Source organism: Haliotis cracherodii, unplaced genomic scaffold (assembly GCF_022045235.1).
Source record: "Haliotis cracherodii isolate W230 unplaced genomic scaffold, xgHalCrac1.p SCAF_9, whole genome shotgun sequence".
Classification (NCBI taxonomy): Eukaryota; Metazoa; Mollusca; class Gastropoda; order Lepetellida; family Haliotidae; genus Haliotis; species Haliotis cracherodii.
This window is the reverse complement of record NW_027266343.1, coordinates 465,077-484,655: the sequence shown is the minus strand read 5'-3', so window position 1 is coordinate 484,655 and position 19,579 is coordinate 465,077. Positions and strand designations below refer to the sequence as shown.

Below are 19,579 nucleotides of genomic sequence, written 5' to 3'. Positions count from 1 at the left end.
GTGTTTGTGTATGTATTTTTAACTAAAAGACAGTGATGACATGTATACGCTACATTACTAAATAGGGGAGATAAATGGCGTAAAATTGAATAATACAGGTGGCGCCGTGCAAAACTCCGAACAGTGCATTTACAATAGATAGTTGCTTTTCTTCTAAATACGCTGTGTGGAGCTATAGTCAATTGAGAATTCGATCAAAGGTCACTTCCGACTTGAATAGCACACATGTGTCGCGTACTAATCTCACCAGTGAGAAATTTGTTATTCCGCTCATGTGACCGCCCCTTATGCTTATCATACTTAATTAGAATGGGAAAACGATCGTTTTCAGAGGCCATGGAGGACGGAATCACAACAGGCAAGCGCGCTGCAGCTGTCCAGGCAGTGAACGATCACATCAGGGTAACACAAGTTTGTTGTTGATAAACCTTTAAATGGAGGTGCACTTCACAAGGGTTTCAATGCACGTGCTCTTGGTATATTTAGATTTTTGTTTTGGACTGTGATATGATGTGTGACAGTGACTTTGTGATGGGGAGCATGTCAAAACAATTTGGGTTATCAATGCCTACCACATGTTAGAACAATATTCATCTGATCTTGTATTTGTATATTTTAACAACTGTTTAACGGAACAGATATCGTTAGTTGGTATTCTTCGTAATTACTGCATACATGTATCAATTATGTGGTTTTCTGGTAGTCATGAATTATTGATTTTATTTGCTTTGCTTTGAGAAAATTATATAAGTGAACAACAAAAGTAGAAAATTAAGTTCTACCTGTTTCAAACTTTTTCCCACTTGCAACACCTTGTCCATAGACACTTGACAGCAGATCTTATATGATTAAATGTTTTTATGAACATAGTGGTGTGGGATATGTAACATGTCATGTTATTAGAAGTAATGCAGTTAAACAAATAGTCAAGTCATTTATTCCGTATATATGGCCATAAGGCCAACAGTACAATATGTGTAAAATAGGGGACAATATAATGATATGGCGCGACTAACATGATTCTATTTTCTTTCACAATACATTCATATTATTTCTTATTTTAAAGATTTTATCAAGGAAAATACAGAGCTTAAGTAACTTATCATAATCAACCATGTTCAACAAGTTAATAAATTTGTACATATTTGGTTGATAATAATAATAAGTTGGAAGATATTTAACACGATGCTTATAAGCCGGACATACCAACATGACATGGAGTTCATCTTCAACTTGTGCATTACAGTAATGACAAGATGTATCTGGAGTTTGGTACTTTCTATAAGAATTTACACTGAAACCATGAATATTACAACGTAGCTTTGTCAGGCATCTCCGTAAACCTGCATTATTGATAAATAAGTATTTCTTGGGATTGTCATACATGTTTAATGATTGAGTAGACATTAAAGTATCTTGATATGGATATTTCATGGCTCCACTCTTGGAAATATACATCTTTACATCGTTGCTGAAATAATTCTAAGAAGTAGTTTCTGTTATCAATTGACTGGACTACCCACACATAAAACCAAAACCATATTTGCAAAGCAGATTCCGTACTTTGGAGACCCAGTTTTCATGTCCATGCTGACAGTTGGAATGAGATTGACACCTTTTCAGGCATTACCTGGCAATAGGTTTACCTTACATTTTTTTTTTATTTTTAAAGAATGGATTACAAAATGTAAAATATAAATATTAAATTTTTGTGGTCAAAAAGGAAAAATAAAACATGTTAAAGGATATTCAACTTCTAGATTAGTACCGCCATTAGGAGTGAAAAACAAACTGTTAGGTCACAAAATCATCATGATCATGGAAGTACATTTATAAAAAGATAATTGATTGGTTGATTTTACTTAGGATAAAGATTTTAATACATATTGTTCACCAGTTCTTTCAGCACTGATAAAATCTCATGTTTTTTCATTTCACCTACTGTATCATGTTGTAAAGCAGCATCAGCTTAAATGTTTTGTCAAAAGTTATATTTTCTTTCTTCTAACATCAGTTGATATTTTTTGTCAGTCGTTGTACCCCGTCCACACATACAAAAATTCTAAGGCCTTAATTTCAAGCCTATATATGAACGATGTAGGAATGTTTGCTCAAACATTTGAACACTAACATATTAAGAATTATAATGTTCTTGGAGACTAACATGATGGTTTTATCCAGATGAGGTAAACTTATTTGGGAAAGTTGAATGATATGCCGTAATATTTTTGGTGTTTTCATGCTAAATGTTTTGCTAAGTGAGTGATCCTGATATGTTGCTATTTTGAAGCATGACGTTGGCATATTGTGTTATAAATTTGTGTGTTGTGCTCACTGTAATCCTGAAAATGAGCACAATCCACTTAGTTGTTTTATGGAAAACGTTTAACTACAATCTGACAATACTAGACTATAAAACCCACACATACCATATTCGCCATATTAAGTACCCTGCTCCAATAAGTGCCCCCCCCCCCCCCCCACCAAGTTTAATTCCATGTTGTGGGTGTACCCAATACGACAATACTTTACCATGTTTACATGACCATCAATATGTTCTCATTTACACTACAAATTTCTAACAGAAAATAGCGTTGTAGAACAGGCATATAATAACATTTTAACTTTTATCAAAAACGTCATAATTTCAACATGTGGACGGAATTTAATGTTTCGTTTTTGGTTTTGATAAACACCTCTCCCCACCATCAACAACTTTCTCAGTGTCCAGGGGTTTATTACGGTGAATACGGTAATCACTTTCTGTTGGTACTCTTTGGGGTGGAGCAGTGGCCTAAGGTATTGCTGTTTTCTTGTTCAGCACCTGTGCCACCTGTTTTCTAATCACAGAGTTGAGTGACATTTTGTGTGTTTCCAGGACAACCAAGTGATTGGTATTGGCAGCGGATCTACCATAGTGTTTGCAGTGGAGAGGATAGGTAAGCATGATGTCTCTTGTCAGCGTCTGTCTGGGTCAGTGTACATGTCAAAGGCCATGTTTGTGTGACTTGTTTGCACTGACATGCACCACCTCCATCACAGTGGAGACTATTTGTGTGGCTTCTTATCTATAGCATGGATTTATCTACACCTCATCAGATGCTAATATTTATGATATTGGGCCCCAAGTCTGCAGCAGATCTCTGTAAATATTACAAATTTGAATTCAGAATTTCCTAATATATGTTTTAGACTTAACCAAAGTTAACTAGCAGCTAGATAGAGGTGGCTTATATCGTAGGCAGGGGATGTGTCAGATTACTTCACCCTCTATCTATGTACTGGTTAGTGGAAACCTCTGTTCTAGTCACAGATGGAGCTGTCAATCCAGGGAAACACCAGCCAGGTGGCTTCCCCCACAGTTTATCAATACATTGTATGTACTGGTCAATACATTGTATGTGCTGGTCAATACATTGTACATACTGGTCAATACATTGTATGTACTGGTCAATACATTGTACGTACTGGTCAATACATTGTACGTACTGGTCAGTACATTGTATGTACTGGTCAGTACATTGTATGTACTGGTCAATACATTGTAGGTACTAGTCAATACATCGTACGTACTGGTCAAAACATCGTATGTACTGGTCAATACATCGTACCTACTGGTCAATACATTGTACGTAGTGGTCAATACATTGTATGTACGGGTCAGGGGTTTATCAATGCATTTTATATTGACATTAAATAGACTATTTGACGTTTGTGGTTCTTATAATTTTAAGTATATATGGCAGACGCTGCAACTAAAATAACACGATATTGGAATATATTATTCCTGATAAAGTAATAATTTCAGATTCATTTTCTGACCTTTGCATCAAAATTCTTTGAAGTTGTATCATTGGGTACTTTTTTGAATAAACCACCATTAGTTGAGGAGGAAACATGCTCACAGCTGATTGTTGTTTCCCTTCTTAGTTTACGAGAAAATACACACGGTAATCTTAATCTCTGCATATAAAACAATGCCTTGGAGAGCAGGAAATACATTTTAAATGGTAATCATCATGTCTAGTGATCATGGTTATGTTTTATATCAAATTTCATACTTTTTTGACAAAGTTTGTTATACCTGTCTATTCACCTATTCAACTGAATTTGCTGAAGGGACACAATTTGGGTTTTTTTTAAGCGCATATTAATACTTGATAGAAAATATTTTAAACTATGAATAATAAATAACTTCTATTCTAATATTTTTTGAAACTCTGAAACGTGCAACGTAGATCCTGGTAGGTAGGCAGAACATGTATACTGTTTTGTTGGTCATCTACCACCTATGACTTCACCTTTGTTAAACCGCTGATCATCTATAACGCTCATCAATTATTTGGACCCAAGAGGTAGCGTTGTAGCGAGGGATCACTGTACGTAACAAACTGGACTCTGAGAAAAATAAACCTTATATACACCCCCAGTTAAAACCCATAGCCTGTCAAAGTGCCTGTATTAGTTTAATGAATCCAACATCTATTCTGCCCCACCACATCATGAACTCCATACTTGTACATACACATCTCCATCTGAACTTCATCTCTTCATCCAGCCGATGTGATGTACAATTCTCACTCCCTCACTCTCTCACTCACTCACTCACTCACTCACTCACCACTGTAGCAAGTGATAGATACCACTCAGCAATTGATGAGGATAATCAGATATGTCATTTTATTTTAATATAAACTTGACATATTGTGAGAGTCAGTTTGGTGCACCTTGGAAAGATCAGAATATCCCTATCAAATGTTGACTAGTATATTAGGCCTCTTTTTCAGTTACTCTGCTTCTGAATTTTTTTTCTCTCAAAATATATAGTTTTGTTTATTCATGTTTAGTATCACAGTAATGTTTATTCAATTAGTTTCCAAAGCATTACTTCCCATCCCAAATTGACTTCAACTGAATTTTTGTCACCAGTCAAATGTTTACGACTGATACGTAAGCCACATAATATAAAATCCTTCCTGTCAGTCGACCCTGAGACCCGTTAAGATCTGGAGTAGAATAGGTCTCCAGAGGCGACTATGCATGTCGTAAGAGGCGACTAACAGGTCAAGCTCGCTGACTTGGTTGATGCATGTCATCGTATCCCAATTGCCATGATTGCGTGGATCGATGCTGATGATGTGAATCACTTGATTGTCCGGTCCAGACTCGATTATTTACAGACCGCCATCACATAGCTGGAATATTGCTGAGTGCGGTGTAAAACAACAAACAACAACACTGGACCGTGCATCGATGTTCCCTTGTGTGTGCCATAGTCAAGATTTCAAAATAAACTTCTTAAAATCGTACACACTTAATGAAATTCTGTTTACTTGTATACTAATTAATTTTTCATAAGCATTCATAGCATTCAGGTTTGGATTGACGGTGACAGATTGGTGAGAGAATCACTTAGATGTTGGCAGACAAATAGTTGTCAGTATTGCCAACTTGAACAAGTGCAGCTTCATGTTAAGGAAACAAATCATTTCCTAATTCATATTCTATGTATACTCTGAACTCTTCTAGTTTCATATATTTATGAAATACCTCACAATCCCTAGCAAATGTTAGTGGTATGTAACAGATCACTTGTTAATCTCACACATCGTGCAGATGGTGTACATTTGACAGATTGAGTTACGATGAACATATTCTACTGTGTGAAATGAACAGGATCTGGACGTGCAGTACGGTGAGAGTAGCACACCACTCAGCCCTTGTGTCGATGTAAGAGCAGCTTTATTACATGGGAGAAGCCCTGTGTGTCACAGTGACTCTGCAGATTGAGTTGTGGTTTTGCTGGGAGGGCAGTGTCTGGATGTGTTCCAGACAAATGTGCAGACTCATGATGAGAACCGGGAATCTGTGAGCTGTGTCAATCTGCAGGCAGGGATGTGTGATACTTCAGCATGCTCCATGTAGCATGACTCCGTGAGACGGGTCAACATATGGAGGTTTAATATACAGTACAAAAGGCCAGTTAAAATGCTAGTTTTGTTTGTCGTGGCTTTTGACGTGGTGTGGTGGATAGAGCATCGTTCTGACAAGGAGAAGGGCGGGGTTTGATCCCGTCATCATATCAAAAGAGTGTACTTGTTGTTACCCTGCCTGGCACTCAGGATTAAGGGGATTGAACAAAGACTGGTTGGCTCCGAGTCAGTACACTGTGTCTATGTTGGATAATGGATATCCATTTTAAACTGTGGCATGGTATACAAGTGAGGTAGTATTAGGCCGGTATTAGCCTGGAGTAGTACAAGCGAGGAAGATTTCAAAATATAAGCATGATAAGGGCTGGCTATCGAAATAGATCATAGAGATCGATAATCACAAACTTAATATTGATCAATTATCAATCAGCATCAGAGAAGTAACTATAAGTGAATGTGCATGAAAGTCCCCAAAGAAATCAACATATTTCCCGCCACTGGTAAGCAGTGACACATTTATGCATGGACTACTTTGTTGACATTTTGAGATATAACAAAAACAGTTGCTTTACTTCTTCTACAATTGAAATGATTGACACTAACAGGTCAAGGAAAATCTAAACTTTATTTCATTACAATAGTTTGTGTAAGCATTTATCGATGACAGCAATTTAACATCGATAATCATCAATATTTTTTCACATCGAAGATAATTCCAATTATCAATAGTTTTATCCAGCCCTACAAAATATGCTTTTTATAATCCTTCATGCTTAGTTAAATTCCATTTACTTGTATACTATATATCCTTTTCATAGGAATTCATAGAACTGAGAGTACAAGCAGCTGCACACACACGCATGCAGGTCTGCACAGACACTGAACATCGGCAAAAGTGTGTGCAACATATGAGCGATACATTGATCATGTGTGTGCAGCCTGTCGGCCATCGGTGGATATCGGATGACCCACACATTTCAGAGGGAACCAAGTTGTGAATAAAGGTGGACCCATGTTTACATGGTTTAGCTGGTTATTTGATGAAATTATTAATTGATGTTTTGTTTGACTGTAGCATGTACAATGTGTAAATTAATATTGCAACTTTTGTATTGTTTTCTTCCAGTTCAAAGAGTTAAAGAGGAAAAACTCAATCTTGTCTGCATTCCGACCTCATTCCAGGTACTTGCTCTGTCCTCAGATAGTATTATCCTCCACCTAAGTGAAGTTCTGCCAAGGATACAGAAACATGCTGTGTCTGGTTGATTTCGGGGCATTGCTCATAAACTGTTCAATATTTCTCCATGAAAAGGTGTAAGCACATAAAATATGATACATGATACAAACACACACATGGATAAAAAAAGTGCATGTCAGAATACTAAACACACACACACACTCACACACACACACACCTTTAGAAAAAAGTGCATGTATGAATACTAAACACACACACACACACGGATAAAAAAAGTGCATGTCAGAATACCACACACACACACACACACACACACACAAGCTTGTGCATTTTTATTAAATGCCTTAAAAGGGCTGGGAAAAAATGTTGAAATTCACCATTCTCACATAAGAAATAAACTACCACGAGTCGTTTATTTCTTAAGTAAGCAAACAAAGCATCATTCTTTAATTCAGGAAATTTTTAAATTTGTTTGCAATAGTGTTTTGGAATTACGATTTAGAGTTATGAAAATAATATACAGGGCAGGGGATATAACGCATATATGACTTTGTCTTCTTGTATTGAAAGGGTCCGTCAACAGTGTGGGATGAAGATATTATGCATTATTAAGTCGTTGACGTAAGAGTGTATTTCACGGATTTCTGAGATTATACATATTCTTGAAGCTCCGTAGGGATGCCCAGTTAGAGTCCTTCCCTAGCAAACCAAGGTCATGAGAGGCAACTCCGTGACTTGGTTAATGGCCTGGCATTGTACCCGGGCCGCATGGATCTTTGCTCATGCCATCAATCACTGGTTTGTCTGGCCCCGACTCGATTACTTACAGACACCAACATACAGCTGGAACACTGCTGAATGCGGTGTAAACAACAAACAAACATTCTGTGACATGTACCGGACTACACAGTAGACCATGTGTTTGTTACGTTGTAGGCCAAACAGCTGATCCAGGAGCATGACTTGGTGCTGGGGAGTCTGGAGAGACACTCGGAGGTGAGACGGAGCTCCAGCCAGCCTCAGTAGCTGCAGCAAATACAGATGATATATCTCTGGTTGCAAAATAACTCGGATATTAAGAATGTTCAAGATATGATAATTATCATCAGTTCAAATCATTTTATTTATCAAACTTACAGTACAGGAATTTTTGTAACATCATTATTCGTTTTAGCTTTGACCTGAATGATCTAAATATTAACACAGAGATTTTCATCTGTTGAGAAATCCTTAAGGTTATGCCCCTCTGTGACATTGTACATGTAGTTATCGAAGATGAGCACCTTTTTATGTTTATTTGCCTTATATTCGAAAATCTAAGAAACAAGGACTTACCGCAGTGGTCTATATCACATTTTAACGCTATAAGACTGTCTTCATTACTGTCCTGCAAGGATCTTCTAACATCAACAGGCTTTGTACATACATCATGCATTTTTGTTACGAAGTGAAATGTTACCTTGTTATCTTACAAAATATGTTATGTAGCTCCATTGTATATTGGCCTGTGGCCTTTCATACAATAAGGAACTGATTGATTGAACTCTGAATCACCTCCATACAAATAGGCGTAACAAAATACAAAAACAAGTAGTACAGCAAAAGTATAGCCTTTTCAGCTTGCATATTGTACATCTTGACCGATGTTTATTCACTGATCGTGTGTACATGAACCAGTGCAGTGATAGGGCTGGTTATTGACTTGTACAGCTCTTGCCAGCTTACACAACATTCCACACACTGGCCAACACATGAACAGGTTGACCCTAATGGCAGTAGGGATAATCACTCTGAAATGTTGTTTTCTGGCCTGGAATAAACTCTTTAAGTATTCTATTTGTGGATCATCCAAACCTGCTAGGTTGTAATTCTATTACGTCTCCTCTAAATACTGATTTGGCTTCATGCCAAGGGCAATAATTACTTTCATTATGGTTAACAGGTTTATAAGTAACATTCATGACAAGACCATTATTTTCGCATTTATTGGATCACGGATCTGCCAACAAGAATAGAAAAAAGTCCAAATAAACTCACAATCCAGTCTCTCCAATTAAAAACATGTCTGAACATAAGAAAAGTCACACAAAGCACATATGATCACTCAGTCGTACTGCTGTGTGATGGCGATTTCATGATTGTCAGACAAGGTGTAAAGTATCCATTACATTGTATGGTTTATATAATCTCCATTTGGAACTGTCTGTCTGCACTCTGTTTCAAGATACAGAAATAAGATACTGCTCCGCTCATTCCAATTTATAAGCCACTACACTGATTGGCTGATCAGAAATTTCACTTGTGGAGGGTTGTCATATCTTGATGCAGAGAGGTAGTGTGTCAAAGTGAAAGATCAGATTTAGAGGAAAGGTATTTGTGTCTTGTTTGTAGTCTACTTGTATTTAAAGATTTAAGTGCCGTTTTTTCAACATATTTGCAACTTAAATTATTGGGCAAAATGTATTGCAATCATACTGTGCATCAATACATCCTCACGATCATTATGTAACCACTGATGGAGGGATGATGCTCCAAGGTTTGCTGTGACTGCCAGTTTAGCCCAGTGGTTGTGCTATGGTAATGGCTGCAAGCTGCAGTGAGCTTCTGTAGATTGTAACTGAACTCTCCCTCATTGCCTTCTTTCTGCTGCACACAGCTGGATGTGGCCATCGATGGAGCGGACGAGGCAGACGCGAACCTGGACCTGATCAAGGGAGGCGGGGGGTGCCTCACCCAGGAGAAGATCGTGGCCTCCTGCGCCCGGGACTTCATCGTTGTGGCAGATTCCAGGTAATACCTGCCTGTAGCAGGTGGTGTTTCCAGGAAGTTTTGTTTGTTTGTTTTGTTTGTTGTTTGTTGTTTAAGGACACACTCAGCAATATTCCAGCTGTATTACGGGGCGGTCTGTAAATAAATTGAGTTTGAACCAGAGAATCCAGCGACTGACATCATGACCATCGATCCAAGCAATATTGAGGACTGTGTGTTCATGGAAGTGAGCAATATGATGCACAATACAATCCATGAAAGGAAACTTGACATTTTGTACTTCTTTATCAAAGGGATTGACCCAAACAAATCAAATTTTGTCAACTTCTGTAAACAACTCATTGTACCAGTGTATCAGACTTCATGATATGATGCTACTGTCATTGCACTAAGTGGGTGATGCATCCTTTTTGCCGCTTGATCTTACAGCCTTGGTGTGTTGTATATCTCTGAATCTGCCTCATACAGGAAAGATGTTGACAAGCTTGGGACCACGTGGAAGCGAGGTGTCTCCATTGAAGTGATTCCACTAGCATACAAGCCGATCAAGTTGAAGGTTGAAAAACTGTTAGGAGGGTTAGCTAACCTAAGAATGGCGTCGAAGAAAGCGGTGAGTTGTTAGGTTAGTTCTGTTGACCAAGAAACACAGCTAGGATGACATCTTCCCGCGTTAACTAAGTATAAAAATCCAGTTCCCGTCCTTGCCGAACTAGACCAAGTGAAGATGATCTGATCGATAATCAAGATATATGTTGTCATAAAACAGTATTTCTCCGCGAAGTACATCAAGTCACGTGAGCACGTTGATTAAAAACATGAAAAGATTTGCAAAATGTCTGTCGACGCCCAGATGACAGTACACATGCTTTGCAAATACTACACCGAAATCTTCACTTTGAAATCCATGTTGTTTACAAACCGTATGTCTCGTTTGTTACGCAATTTTGATTGGACTATGCATAGATGCGTTAGTCCAGTCAAAATGTAACTCCGTAATTCCAGCCTAGTTTTTCAATGGGTGGAAACTGGACCTTTAAAGTCAGTTAACTCACTTGCGTCAATGGAGTGGATTGGTAGGAAACTGAAAGAACGTGGGAAGACAAGTTTGCATAGTCATTGAATATACCCTCGAATGTACCATGTATTTCTTGGAGGAACCATTGTTTTGATCTGTTGAAATCCATGTTGTTTACAAAACTGATATCTGGATCATTAGCAATTTTGATTAGACTATGCATAGACTCGTTAGTTCAGCCAAAATGTAACACCAAAATTCCCGCTTGGGAACTGGACTTTAACAGTCATTTAATTCCCTTGCATTGGGAAGTTGTAAGGGTCAGTTCTGTTGACTGAGAAACACAGCTAGAGGGACTGGCTAGCTATGGGATGGTGATTGTTAGGGTCAGTTGTGTTCACTGAGAAACACAGCTAGAGGGACTGGCTAACTATGGGGTGGTGATGAAGATGTTAGGGTCAGTTCTGTTGACTGAGAAACACAGCTAGAGGGACTGGCTAGCTATGGGATGGTGATGAAGATGTTAGGGTCAGTTGTGTTCACTGAGAAACACAGCTAGAGGGACTGGCTAGCTATGGGGTGGTGATGAAGATGTTAGGGTCAGTTCTGTTGACTGAGAAACACAGCTAGAGGGACTGGCTAGCTATGGGGTGGTGATGAAGATGTTAGGGTCAGTTCTGTTGACTGAGAAACACAGCTAGAGGGACTGGCTAGCTATGGGATGGTGATGAAGATGTTAGGGTCAGTTGTGTTCACTGAGAAACACAGCTAGAGGGACTGGCTAGCTATGGGGTGGTGATGAAGTTGTTAGGGTCAGTTGTGTTCACTGAGAAACACAGCTAGAGGGACTGGCTAGCTATGGGATGGTGATGAAGATGTTAGGGTCAGTTGTGTTCACTGAGAAACACAGCTAGAGGGACTGGCTAGCTATGGGATGGTGATGAAGATGTTAGGGTCAGTTCTGTTGACTGAGAAACACAGCTAGAGGGACTGGCTAGCTATGGGATGGTGATGAAGTTGTTAGGGTCAGTTGTGTTCACTGAGAAACACAGCTAGAGGGACTGGCTAACTATGGGGTGGTGATGAAGTTGTTAGGGTCAGTTGTGTTCACTGAGAAACACAGCTAGAGGGACTGGCTAGCTATGGGATGGTGATGAAGATGTTAGGGTCAGTTGTGTTCACTGAGAAACACAGCTAGAGGGACTGGCTAGCTATGGGATGGTGATGAAGATGTTAGGGTCAGTTCTGTTGACTGAGAAACACAGCTAGAGGGACTGGCTAGCTATGGGATGGTGATGAAGTTGATAGGGTCAGTTGTGTTCTCTGAGAAACACAGCTAGAGGGACTGGCTAGCTATGGGATGGTGATGAAGATGTTAGGGTCAGTTGTGTTGACTGAGAAACACAGCTAGAGGGACTGGCTAGCTATGGGATGGTGATGAAGATGTTAGGGTCAGTTGTGTTCACTTATGAAACACAGCTAGAGGGACTGGCTAGCTATGGGTTGGTGATGAAGATGTTAGGGTCAGTTCTGTTGACTGAGAAACACAGCTAGAGGGACTGGCTAGCTATGGGATGGTGATGAAGATGTTAGGGTCAGTTGTGTTCACTTATGAAACACAGCTAGAGGGACTGGCTAGCTATGGGTTTGTGATTGTTAGGGTCAGTTGTGTTCACTGAGAAACACAGCTAGAGGGACTGGCTAACTATTAGATGGTGATGAAGTTGTTGAGTCGGTTTGGCTGACAAAAACAGGATATGCAGGAAGGAGGTGACCTTGACACAAGCCTGACAGTGACAGGACCATGGTGACAGTCTGCATCCTACTTCCTGAAGTAGAGTGATGTCAGACTCAACTAGGAAAAGGAGTCATTTGTTTTGAACAATTGGCAGCCATTGCCAAAGTATAATCACAGTACAGGATCTATCGGATACAAACATTAAACTTATCACTATTGGCATTTTTAATCACCTAAGATGTTTGTTATTGTGGTGTGTTCTCATGTATTGGGCGTTTTATGTCACTCAAAGAAATCTTTGAGTTGCAAGATGTTGCATTCAGATGTAACACCAACATATTGTAAATGTACACATCAAAGATTGGTACCTTCTGGCTTCAAATCTATTGTCGGTAGCCCACAAGTTGATGAAATTTCAGTTTCTAACATTGATCAGTGATCAGATCTTTATCAACAGAATCAAAAACATGTCATGGTGGAATTTAGGTTAATTTTCAGGCCAGACCAAACAATTTCTCTTGTTTTTCCTGAAATCTTTAGGTTAACCCCTAATTTGGTGACCAAAAGTATATTAAAAAATGTTTAATACTGTGCTTGATAGGCAATTATGAAACATATATTTAAAAAGATTCACAAAAAAAAAGTTATAAAAAAAATATGGATAATATTGTGTTCAAAATAAGAATATTTTCAATCAAACAACATTATATTTTCCTGTATTTGTACTGTGCTAAGTTTTCCATTTGTAAAACAAGGGGTAGCTTGAAAAAGGAGAATTTTATTTGTGTGTGTTAGCCTCATCCTGGTATTTTCCTACAGGGACCAGTTGTGACTGACAATGGAAACCTGATCCTGGACTGGATTTTTGACGAAACGAAGACCTACGACTGGGAAAAGATCAACTTCACCATCACTACTATTCCAGGTACGCCTCATCCATGATTCCAGTCTCACGACTAAAGGTAGCCCTGACCTTCTTTACCCGGTAGTCGGCTTACAGATGGTTGTTTCTCAGAGCCTTGAGTCGGTGGTGGAGGAAATAATGAACACCTTTGAATGCTGTTGTAGGTTAATGTGAAGTGAGGGGGATAGGTAGGAGGGGGAAAGTTAACATTTTAAGTCTTTGTTTTCAATTTGGCATTTTGTGAAGTGTAGCATGAATTTTGTAATGTACATGTACAGTTTAATCTGTGATTTATTTTGTCATAAATGTGATCAACATAGACAAGTTTTGAACACGAATATAATTTTTTCTCATTCTTGCTTTTTACAGTTGGCAGATTCATAAGCCAAGTAATGAAAAACATGATGCCAGTGTTGTGTGTGTCTGTTGTAGGGGTGGTGGAAACTGGACTGTTTGTCAAGATGGCCAAGATGGTGTACTTCGGCACCCCTGACGGGAAGGTCAAGACAAGGACCGCGCCCTGGCTGACACTGGACACAGAACCATCAGCTCATAAACATGATAAGGTGAGGCCACCCTCTCTAGAGCAGCCACCTCTACTGCTGCCACCCTCTCTACTGCAGCCACCTCTCTATAGCAGCCACCTCTCTACTGCAGCCACTCTCTCTAGAGCAGCCACCTCTACTGCTGCCACCCTCTCTACTGCAGCCACCTCTCTATACCAGCCACCTCTCTACTGCAGCCACTTTCTCTAGAGCAGCCACCTCTCTATAGAAGCCACCCTCTCTACTGCAGCCACCCTCTCTACAGCAGCCACTCTCTCTAGAGCAGCCACCCTCTCTAGAGCAGCCACCTCTCTACTGCAGCCACCCTCTCAAGAGAAGCCACCTCTCTACTACAGCAACCCTCACTACTGCAGCCACCCTCTCTACTGCAGCCACCCTCTCTATAGCAGCCACCTCTCTACTGCAGCCACCTCTACTGCAGCCACCTCTCTACTGCAGCCACCTTCTCCACTTCAGCCACCCTCTCTATAGCAGCCACCCTCTCTATAGCAGCCACCTCTCTACTGCAGCCACTCTCTCTAGAGCAGCCACCTCTCTACTGCGGCCTTCCCCTCTCCCACCATGTTACATCCCCTTACTGTCAACACCAATCTCATTCAAATCAGAAACCACAAAACAAAGATCTGAGGATATCCCATTATGGGTCACGTCAGACCGACCTTGCGGGAACTTTGACTGACCAATCAGAGGACAGCTTTCTTTTGCTTTACGGCACAAATTTCAAATTGGCGACTACGCTTGGAAACATATTTTGACAAATTCTCGATTACAAATTTGAAACCTAAAAAAAAGAACATTCTGGAATGGCTAATAGATAGTCTAGATTTTATGGATTCGGTCGTTAAACCTGTAACTCTCATTCGGAATACCCTGTGTTAAATTTTTCAAGGTTGCATGATTAGAAATCACATTCCGACTGTCACTTTCATGATCTGGTAAGCAAATCTCTGATTGGTCGGATGAAAGGTCATTCTGAAGTGACCCCTAATGGGATGTCTTCAGATCTTTGTTTAGCGGTAGCGAGAACTAAGATCTGATTTTAATGAGATTGTGTCAACACTGGTTTCTCACGGAAATTTTTGCAGAAGCAATTCCTTTTACAAAGTTTGAATGTCAAAGTCATCTCATTACTACATTGCAGGATTCTTTGAATATATTTTTTTATTCTAATACCGAAATCTTTCAGATCAGCAGTGGTAAAAATATTTTTAAAACATAAAAATTAAAAAACAAAATTCTCCATTTTCATAGTATTTTGACTCAGATGATCCGCTAACCAAATTAAATAAAGGCCTTAACGTGCGCCTACAGCTCCAGTAAACAATATGCAATGGATAATGCTACTGGTACTCACTGATTCTGTTCCCTCTGTTTGCAGACTGAAGCCAATGGGAGGAGCACATGATGCACATGATGGGGGGACTACTCACTCACTCACTCACCAACCACCTAATTTTGTTGCTCATGCATATTAAACAGAACTCATCGCTACGGAAACATCTTGCCAATCATTAGCTAGTTCGAGATATATCCATGCTCACGCACACATAAGGCTGATCATTAAGCTTAGATTCTCTACATATCCATGTTGAAACAGTTGGTTGTCAGGGTGGATTTGAGGCATGATGAGGTACATTACTGAAAATAATGATATACAAACAAAATAGTTTTCAAAATAAGTGCTTTTCATTTAAAAAGAACAATTTAGGGCAAGACCCACCCATCTGTAAAACATAGAACCTTTATGTCTGGGCCGGGTTCCACAAAGCAATCGTAGCACTGAGACAATTGTAAGTCTATGTTAAAATATGAGAGTTACGATCACCTTAGCGCTACAATCTCTTTATGGCCTTAATAAACATATTTTTTAAATCTTTAGAAAATCTGTAATCTGGTGACACTCTAATTGTTGGTCCTGATGTGTCCCGAATTTTGTCTTTATATGCTTTTCATTCACGCACATCATACCACTGTTAAGCTTGCTTTGATCCACCTACATCTGCAACTACAGGCCTCAGAGTTTAGCTGTATGGCTGCAAGTATTTTTTTCACAGGTAGCCAGAGGTAAAAATCAAGAAGTCAAGCCAATATTGTAGGTAGCCAAAAGCATTTGAAATTATCTTTTATCAAATAACTATTATGATATGTACAATGTATATTCTTGCTTATCCAATGAGCATTGTCAACTGAAATAAAATACTAATTACATTAATATTTCTGTATTTCTGATCATTGTCGACTTAAGGAGGAATTATTTGCAAGTACAATTATTAGCAGATGTTTTTTCCAAGATCAGCTGTTATTTATTTTTGTGTCTACATATGTGTAGCAATAGAGTTTAGTCGCCACAAGATATTTTTCAAGGTAGCCATTTTGGTACTTCTGAATTTTAGACAGTTGACAAATTGAAATTTGGGTCGCATTGTCTACCATTTAAGTGGCAACTTTGAGGTCTGAATTATCATCCATGGCTATTCTTTCCCGTTGGAAGCCATTCATCATCTTGTAATTGTACACCAGTGCAATAATCACCTAAACACAGTGTTTGTATTATTCATCATGTTCTTTTTTATATGAACTCCACCATCAGTATTGATGTCATGTCATAGAGGTCGACCTCTTCCTGACATTTGTGGGTGGCCCAGAGGTCAAGGTCCCTGCCTTGCTGGCTGTACAGGGTTAAGTCCCTTAGATGCAAGGATCCAGTGGGTTTGAATCCCAGATTATGATCCTTGGTCTGTCATTCCATACTGAAATCCATCTCCACTTTCTCACATTTAGGATATGAATCCACATAAATGCATTGGTGATTGGTAGCACAGTGGTAAGTGTTTGCTCAAAACACATAGGTCCAGTTTCGCCCCACCATGCTATGCTCATCATGTCACTGTACATTGTTATAACTCTGTTAAGAATCTTACAATGCGATAGGTTAATCCGTACCATGTGACAAAACAATACTTTTCAATGTAGACCCCCAAATCACTTGTCTGACTTGACATCAAATATTGACTCGTCACGTGATCAGTGTTGACCTGTCACGTGATGAATATAGATTTGTCTGCTAGAAAACATTTTGCTGTTCACAGATATGTTACCGTAATGAAACAGTATGGTTTAAAGGCTTCATAAACATTAAAGTGATTTTCGGTATAGCAAAACAAATGATCACTCTTGACGAGGTCAGTATGTGAAAACAGTGACCTGACCCCTGAGGTGGGATGACCAATCGAGGCCGCAGTTGACCTCATCAAGAGTTACTGTTTGTGTGGTGTTGCCGTCAAGGATCACAGACACAGACCGGAGCTTCGTGGGTATTGCGGAACATAATCCATCATGAAACATTACACTGAGGTGACCATAGATAATTAGTTGAAGGTTTCCAGGTATCGTATCATGAATGGTATTGTTGAGTTTAACATGACATTAAATTGTTTCAGATTTTGTAATGCCTCAATGATGTACCACAGATTTATGCCAGTGTTTACAGATCTTTTGTTTTTCATGAGTTGGTTTACAAAACACTTGGCCCAAAGGCCAATATTGGTGGTGGAAAAAATGTTTAGGATTTCAGCATAAAAATTAAATTGTGAATAAGGAAACATTATGTTTAATCTTGACAGGACATTGAGTTGATTATTTCCGTGTTTTGTAGGAGATGCCATCATCTTCCTATATACACTGACATCTTTGCAGCTGAAGTTGATGTGGGTTTTGATCGCCATCAGATTGTCAGCGGTAGTGGTTGTGTCCTTCAAACATCAATTTGGTTGCCTCCAAAAAATACTTGAAAGTCATTTTGTTTCTTATGGAAGTTTCGGTCATTTTATTTTTTGTAAACCAACTGATAAGGAGACCTACTGATTAATGCACTGCATGTACAAGTGAGTATGTGTTCATTCCAACTGTTTGCGCAGACTGCATGACACCTGTCAGTGGTTTACATGACCCGTTATCCATGCGTATTTGACATAATAATTTCCTGAAATGCTCGCAAAAGTTTTTGAATGGAGTCATAACCAATGCAATAAATTTGCTAAGGAAACCTAAGTTGTGAATGAGTATTTACAGTATTTTTAAATACTGACCACTACTTCGCTAGTTGTTTGAAACAAACTTCAGAAATAAACGAGACTGAAATAACTATAATAAAATGGGAACTTGGAATGTCCCCTTTTTCCGTCGCTACAATATTAGTATAAAGAAAATTATGACTCCCAAATTTAGAAATTGACTCCTATTTGTACAAGGCTGTGTAAGTACAAGACTCCCATTTGTACAAGGCTATGTAAGTACAAGACTCCCATTTGTACAAGGCTATGTAAGAACAAGACTCCCATTTGTACAAGGCTATGTAAGTACAAGGCTATGTAAGTACAAGGCTCTGTAAGTACAAGGCTATGTAAGTACAAGACTATGTAAGTACAAGGCTATGTAAGTACAAGGCTATGTAAGTACAAGGCTATGTAAGTACAAGACTCCAGTGGTTCAACATGAAGGTGGACTATCCTCAGGATGGGGAATCAGTGTGAAGACGATTGCGGAGAGTGATCTCTACTTGAAGGACTGTCTAAGGGATCAACCATTTTATGTTCTGGTGGGGCCTGGGACTTGTATCGAGATTAGATATTGTTTTAGGTAGATCTACAAGACCAGATATGTTTTTATTTAAAAACTGTGAGCCTGATTATTTTGTTAGAAAAACACCTTGCAATAGCATAATTTTTGTGGAATGCAAGTTCTTTATTTTGGTAACTGTCTCGGCAGGATTATTTTTTTCAATAAAATCCCCCAGAATATCAAATGTTTGGTCCCAAAGTCTGTAGTAATATTTTCTTATGTAAAGAAATGTTTGAAAAGTAGGAATTGTTTGCACCGAAGTAGATGTAAAATTGTACAGAGATGGGTGCGCATGAGTTTCACCAAGACCTGCATCACTTCAGGCCTTCCTGCCACATTAACCTAGAACTCTGTTATGTAACTGAAATACTGTTCAAAGCTGTGTTAACACTAACTCAGTTTCCAGTTTAACAGCATGGGATGTCACAGGATCCCCATAAAACAATGTGTAGTATATGCAAGATTAAAAAAAGTCTATCTTCAATATCTGGAAATGAGTATAGGTACCAGGACGGGTAGTTTTCCAAGTAGAAACTATGTTGTATTTCTTACTGAGTATTCTGCCTTTAACAAGTTAGTTACATGACCAATCATTGATGTGGGCGTCAGAGAGCACTTTTATGTGGGAAATTGTTTTACAATGCTAATGTTCTTATTCACATGCTGCCAATATTCAACTGTAAAATTGGAAATAAACATATTTGAAACTTTTAAATTATTTTTGTCACATTTATTTATCTAGCTGCTGATTTTCCTGTTCTTCCACAATTTCACATTAACTCTTTGCATTTCCAAATTTCAAATTTTGATTTATTCGCCCATTTGAACCTTTTTTT

At 38.9% G+C, this 19,579-nt stretch overlaps 1 protein-coding gene across 3 annotated transcripts; it reads left to right on the top strand.

Annotated features, from left to right (window-relative positions):
• The first annotated feature begins 211 nt into the window (after positions 1-211).
• Positions 212-19,458, top strand: LOC139452369 (ribose-5-phosphate isomerase-like). 3 transcript variants are annotated; one of them, XR_011652363.1, is made up of 10 exons: positions 212-402; positions 2,879-2,939; positions 7,060-7,115; positions 8,068-8,127; positions 9,788-9,921; positions 10,369-10,510; positions 13,473-13,578; positions 13,990-14,123; positions 15,502-18,406; positions 18,585-19,458. XR_011652363.1 is itself a non-coding variant. In XM_071233828.1 (9 exons), the coding sequence occupies exons 1-9, from the start codon at positions 226-228 to the stop codon at positions 15,526-15,528; spliced, it is 897 nt and encodes a 298-aa protein (XP_071089929.1). In that variant the 5' UTR covers positions 212-225; the 3' UTR covers positions 15,529-19,458. The 3 variants fall into 3 exon arrangements, 1 of the variants encoding a protein (XP_071089929.1); XR_011652362.1 differs by having other exon boundaries at positions 15,502-18,439; XM_071233828.1 differs by having other exon boundaries at positions 15,502-19,458.
• The last annotated feature ends 121 nt before the right edge of the window (positions 19,459-19,579 follow it).

Coding starts and splice junctions, on each gene's coding strand:
- LOC139452369 (XM_071233828.1), top strand. CDS start 226: ATGTGTCGCGTACTAATCTCACCAGTGAGAAATTTGTTATTCCGCTCA. Junction 2,940..7,059: donor GTTTGCAGTGGAGAGGATAG/GTAAGCATGATG, acceptor GTTTTCTTCCAG/TTCAAAGAGTTAAAGAGGAA. Junction 9,922..10,368: donor ATCGTTGTGGCAGATTCCAG/GTAATACCTGCC, acceptor TGCCTCATACAG/GAAAGATGTTGACAAGCTTG.